This window comes from Balaenoptera acutorostrata, chromosome X (genome assembly GCF_949987535.1).
Source record: "Balaenoptera acutorostrata chromosome X, mBalAcu1.1, whole genome shotgun sequence".
In the NCBI taxonomy this organism is placed as follows: domain Eukaryota; kingdom Metazoa; phylum Chordata; class Mammalia; order Artiodactyla; family Balaenopteridae; genus Balaenoptera; species Balaenoptera acutorostrata.
In genome coordinates this window covers 131758109-131764108 of record NC_080085.1, presented here as the reverse complement: position 1 = coordinate 131764108, position 6000 = coordinate 131758109, and the positions used below count along the sequence as shown (strand labels likewise).

General features: G+C 58.9%; 1 protein-coding gene across 4 annotated transcripts in view; it reads left to right on the top strand.

Moving 5' to 3' along the window:
• Nucleotides 1-1816: 1816 nt before the first annotated feature.
• PDZD4 (PDZ domain containing 4) overlaps nt 1817-6000 on the top strand; it is a 29974-nt gene continuing 25790 nt past the window's right edge. For 3 of the 4 annotated variants that reach the window (XM_057537732.1, XM_057537731.1, XM_057537730.1), the window contains exon 1: nt 1817-2464. In XM_057537732.1, coding sequence (XP_057393715.1) covers nt 2405-2464 — 60 coding nt within the window. In that variant the 5' untranslated portion in view covers nt 1817-2404. Of the gene's footprint in view, nt 2465-3003; nt 3088-6000 lie in introns of those variants that run through there. The other variant, XM_057537734.1, reaches the window with a different exon arrangement.

Below are 6000 nucleotides of genomic sequence, written 5' to 3'. Positions count from 1 at the left end.
TTGTCGTTCCTCCCACCAAGAGGCAGAGTCCGTTTCTGCAGGCTCGGAATCTGGACTTGCTGATGTGTAGTGGATAGAATTACGTCCTCCAAAAGTTCAAGTTCCAGTCCCTGGTACCTGCGAATGTGACCTTATTTGGAATTAGAGTTTTTGCAGATGTAACCAAGTTAAGAGGAGGTCATGCTGGATTTGGGTGGGCCCTGAGTCCAATGACTGGTGTCTTTTCTTCTTTTTTTTTTTGCCACGCAGCATGGCTTCCCACGGCAGTGAAAGCGTGGAGTCCTAACCACTGGACCGCCAGGGAACTCCCTGGTGTCCTTGTAAAGAAGAAGGAAAGTTGGACCCAGACACAGAGGAGACACATGGGGAAGAAGGTCATATGAAGATGAAGGCAAAAATTGGAGCGATGCAGCTACAAGTCAAGGAACACCAAAGATGGCTAAGAGCCACCAAGCAGCTAGGCACAGGCAAAGAAGGACCCTCCCCTAGAGCCTTCAGAGGGAGCATGGCCCTGCCAGCACCTTAATTTCGGATTTGGAGCCTCTAGAACTATGAAGAGAACATGTTTCTGTTGTTTTAAGCCACCGGGCTCGTGGTCCTTTGTGGTGTGGCAGTCTCCTCTTTGGGTCCGGGGCAGACAATTCTATCCAGCCTGCCCCTAGCAGAGTCAAGTCCTAGCAGCTTCAAGTGCTCACCAACTTGATAATGTGCCCTTAGAATGGCTCTCATTCCCCTGAGACCACTTTCTGACATATGCAACCTGCACACCAGCCCTTGTCTCAAGGTCTGCTTTTTGGAACACCCACATTCCTTTTCCAGACTCCAGGCAGGCCCACCATTCCTGATTCCTGTTCTCTAAAGCAGGAGTCAGGGAGGAAAGAAGGCCTTCGGAGGGGCCTTCGGCCCTGTGTGGTTAATGATTCTGTCACTTGCCAAAGCCTGGAAATGAAGCATGCAACAATTTAATCAAGTGATCTTCTGCAGCCAGAGGGCTTGGGCTCTGCAGCTCTTCCTGGTACCCCATGGGAACCCAGCCCTCAATCCGATGCTGCTTTCCAGGCTTTCCCTCTCTGGGCTTGTCCAAGAAGAGAGCCCGGACAGGTTGTGGGAGAGAAGAGGGAGAGATGGAGGGAACGTTAAAGCGGTGTGCCTGAGCGCAGGCTGTGGCTGAGAGAGACACAGGTAGGCAGCGGACCTAGGGGGCGCAGTCCTGCGCGCCAGGGCCCCAGGGCATCCCAAGCCACTTGATCGGCTCTCCCCAGGACCCACCCCACCTCACGCTTTTTTCTTTTTCTTCTTCTCCTTCTTATTAAAAAATATTTGTTTGTTTTTAAATTTTAACAAAGGTGCCCATTTCAACGACAACGAGAGAACGGCTAAGTTGAAGGAGAGAAGCACTCACTAAAGGGCAACCTGAGGGAGGGCTAGAGGCATTCGGGATGCGGCGCGGAGGAACTGGTAAAGGGTCTGAAATCGCGCCCCCCTCCCGAGGCCCCGAGCTCTCTGGGGGATCCCGGGAGGCGCTCCTCCAAACAGGATCCCCGTCTCCCGGGCTGGCACAGGGCGGGCGGCACACACCGTGCCGGGTGCTCGGAGACGGACGCCGGGGATCGCGGGGAGCCAGGGACGCCCTCCACCCCCGTCAAGGCCCCGCCCCCAGCTTCCCGCGCCAGCTCCCGCGGCCTCCAGCCGCTCGCTCTCCCACCCAGCCCGGCTCCGCTCTCCCGCGCGCTTGCGCCCGGTCCCCGCGCCCCTCCCCTGCCGCCGCCGCGGGCGCGCGCGCTGTGCCCGTCGTCCCGGGCGGGAGCTGGAGACCGCGGGGCCGGCTGCGGGCCCGAGAGCAGGCGCCGGGAGCGCGGCCGGGCGAGGCGGGAGCGCGGGCGCGGGCCTGGGCCGCGGGCGGGGGCCGCAGCCGCGCCACCGCCCCCCCAGTCGGCTGGCCGGGCCGCGGCGCCACGCGCGAGGGCCGGGCTCCCGGGGCTGGTGGCCATGGGCGGGAGCCGGAGGCGGCAGCGGCAGCGGCAGTGGCAGCGGTGGGCCCCGCGGGCGGGGAGGCGCGCGGCCTACGGCCCCTGACGGTCCCCAGTGGCCTGGCGCGCCCCCGCGCCCCCTGGGGGGCCGTAGCCAAGCAACGCCCGGCGCGCCCGCCCATCCCCCGCTGCCCTTTTTTTTCCTGGCCGGGTGCGAGGGAGCATGCCCGCGCCTGGCCTCAGCCAGCTAAGAGTTAACCTGAGGGGCGTGGAGCTGCCCCCCCCTCGGGGGCGTGACCCCCTCCCCCGCTAGGCGGCCCGCCCCCCGCGCTAGGGTATGGCCCCCGGCCCTGGCCCGGGACCCGAGGTCCCGCGCACGGGCCAGTGAAAGGCGTTTTCCCGTTCCCGCCCTCCTTCCCTCGCCGGCCAGCACCATGGGATGTAATATGTGCGTGGTCCAGAAACCGGAGGAGCAGTACAAAGTGATGCTTCAGGTAGGGCGGCTGGGCAGCTGGGGCGAGGGGCGTGGGCGACACCTGGGGAAGAGCTGGCCCGGGGGGAGGGCCGGGTGGAGGGGCACGAGGGCTCGAAGAGGAAGAGGCAGGGAGCCATCCCCGCCCTCAGTTTCTGGGGCTGCTGGGTGTTGGTGCTCCGTGGGAACCAGGCAAAGATGGGGGGTCCCTGCGCGGGGGTAGGGGTGCGGGGCGCATCCCTGGCTCGCCCGGAGTACATTGATTGGGACGCGAGCCCTGGGTCCAGATCGGCCCGGGTCGGGAAGTTGGGCTCAGCCCAGGTCCTGTGCGCATACACCCCGGGCCCGGGAGCCGGGAAACGCGTTGCTGCCGGCGCCGGCGCGGGATGGGGGTTGCATAGCAACGGCCTCTGTTCCCTGCACTCGCTAGCCCGGGTGGACCCAGGGCGGGGGAGGGAGCAGGGCTCCCGCGGCGCGGTGGGGCGGGGCAAATCCAGGTCCCCGTGGGCCAGGGGTACTGGAGCGCGCGGGCCGCCCCACCACCCCGCCGACGCCTGGCCAGGGTCGGGTATCTACCCCCGCATCCACTCTCCGCTCCGGCCCTGCCCAGACAAACGGTGGGCTCCCCGTCCTTGGGAGCGTCGGGTGAGTGGCTGTCGCCCGGTCTGCCCGAAGGGCAGTCTGCGGGAGTCGGCGCCCGGCCTGCCCTAGGCCCCGCAGGGCCTTGGGGCCTTGGGCGGTGGGGGGCGTGTACCGGGCAGTGCTCGGCGGGGAGGGAGGGGAGACTCCAGGTCGCGCTCTCGGACCCGGAGCTCGGCTTCCTTGCTGTGCGTGGCGTGACTTCGTGAGTGCGTGCCTGTGCCCCGTCTGTGTGTTCGCGGAGGCGCCTCCGGCCCTGCATGTGTGTACTTTCTGTGTGCGCTCTGAGAGCTGTCTAGAGAAATGTCCCGGATGGCGTGGTCTGAGACGCCCCCAGGGCTCTGTGGAGGGAGTTCCGGGTTAGAGGGAGTCGGGACCCAGGGGCAGACCGGGCGCAGACAGGTATACGTTTCTACTCTGGGTTTATTGGTCCGGACTGGGGAGCAAGTGCAGGTCGGAGAGGTGTTGGCTGGGGGAATGGGGTCTCCTTAGAAGAATAGGGGGAACCCCTACAGGCATCGGCCGGGGCGCGGTGGGGATTGGGGAGCCCGCGGGAGTGCTGCATTCGTGCTGAGAGCCTAGTTCCTCTGGCCGTCCTGGGCGGGAGCGGGAGGAGGGCAGGACGGGCATCTTGCCCCAGCCTGGCGGCGCTCCTCATCCGCTCTCCCGGGCCGGTCTCGCGGGGCGCGCGGGCCCTCTGCTTTCCCCGCTCTCGGCCCTCCGCCTTCTTTCTGCCATTCTCTCCGCCACCCCCACCCCGCCTCGTGCTTCCTCCCATCTCTCGTTCCAGCTGTTTGGAAATCTTGCCTGGCCATTGCCATTCCCCCTCGTGGGATCAGGTTCGGGAATGACCCAGGCTGGGCCGCGAGCAGTCCCGTGGAATCCCAGTAGTGGGCACCAGGGCTACCGGCGGGAGGTGGGCTGCACTGGTTGGTTGATGAGGCCGTGGGGTCCCATCCTCATTGCTTCCTTTCTTGGAATCATTCCATCAAATGGCAAGCGAATCCTAAGCGGCTGGCTCTTGACTTCCTCCCAGAGGGATTGATGTAGTACTTCGTTAAAGGCCAGTCCCTTGGGGATGTGTGGAAAGTGGAGGGCAACCTGCGCTGCACTGCAGCCCCGAGATGAGCCATGGTTGGGAGGCGACGCTGCTGTGACCCTTCGGGTTACCCATGGGCAGTGGCAGGGAGGCTGCCACAGGTCTGGCTGGCACGGCCTTCAGGAAGGCTTGAGGTGAACCTGGGCTGGAAAGTCCCCACGCCCTGGGCAAGTAGCTCCCCAGGAGGAGGGCGGCCCCAGGCCACCGCCTCTGCCTTTCCTCATCTGCAGCCCTCAGTGACCAGTCCCTGGGGATGCTGCTCCCTTTTAAAGCCCCTGCAGAAGTTTGGACAGAAGCCGAGACTGGATGCAGTTTTATTTTATTTTACTTTTTAAATTTCTCTTTCTAAGTTAATTTTTATTGGAGTATAGTTGATTTACAACGTTGTGTTAGTTTCAGGTGTGCAGCAAAGTGAATCAGTTATACATATATCCACCCTTTTTTAGATTCTATTCCCATACAGGTCATTACAGAGTATTGAGTAGAGTTCACTGTGCTATACAGTATGGATGCAGTTTTAAAAAAGGAACTATCCTTTAAAATTAAGGGAAGACAAAAGAGAATTGAATTAAAAAAAATCTGGAGAGCAGGTAAAATCATTAACTATCCCAGATGACTCTGGGTCTGGGGGCTGGCGTCCCAGGCGCAGCAGCGAGCTTCTCCTGGTCCCAGCCTCTTTTCAGAGGGGAGGGAAGCTTTTGTCCCAGAAGACCAGTCAGTCTCCAGGACCCCTTGCCTCCAGGACCCCCCTTAAACTCTGGTGCTTCCCAGCTTCAGAGAGGCTTCTCCGTGGCTTGTCCACACCCACCTGTGGCCTCTGCACCTTACCAAAATAAGGAACCCCACCGAGATACAGCTCAGCCCAGAGAAATGCACAAGTACACCTACACCACTTGCCATGTGGCTTCCTTATGCTGGGGTGCCCTGGGGCCCCTTCCTAGATCCCCAGAGGTCTCTGACACCCAGGTTAAGAAGTCCCAAGTCTCTTATTCTAGCCTTGAGTTCCAGACCCTTTTCTCCCGATAGTTCACAGGCACTTAAAAAAAAAAAAAAAACTTTATTGAGATATAATTCACATACCCTTGTAAAACATACAATTGAGTGGTTTCTAGTATATTCAGAGAGTTGTGCAATCATTACCACTGTTGAATTCCAGAACATTTTCATCACCTTGGAAAGAAACCCCATACCCATTAGCAGTCACACTTCCCCCAATACCTCCTAGGCTCTGGCAACCACTAATCTACTTGTCTTTATGGACTTGCCTGTTCCAGACATTTCATCTCAATGAAACCATACGATACGTGACCTTTTTGTTGTCCGGCTTCTTTCCTTTATCGTGTTTTTAAGGTTCATCCATGTTGTAGCATGTATCAGTACTAAATTTCTTTTTATTACTGAATAATTTTCCATCGTATGGCTGTACCACGTAATATTTATCTATTCATCCATTGATGGACATTTGACTTATTTCCACCTTTTGGCTAGTGTGAACACTGCTGCTGTGAACATGAGTATACAAGTATCTGTTTGAGTCCCTGCTTTCAATTCTTTTGGGTATATACCCAGAAATGGAATTGCTGGATCATATGGTAATTGTGTTTAGTATTTTGAGGAGCTGTCTGTTTTCCACAAGGGCTGCACAATTTTACATTTTACATTCCCACCAACAGTGTATGAGGGTTCCAGTTTCTCCACACCCTCCCCACACACGTTTTTTATTATAGCCATCCTACTGGGTTTGAGGGGACATCATATGCATTTCCTGATGAGCATCTTTTCCCGTGCTATTGGCTATTTGCATATCTTTTCTGGAGAAA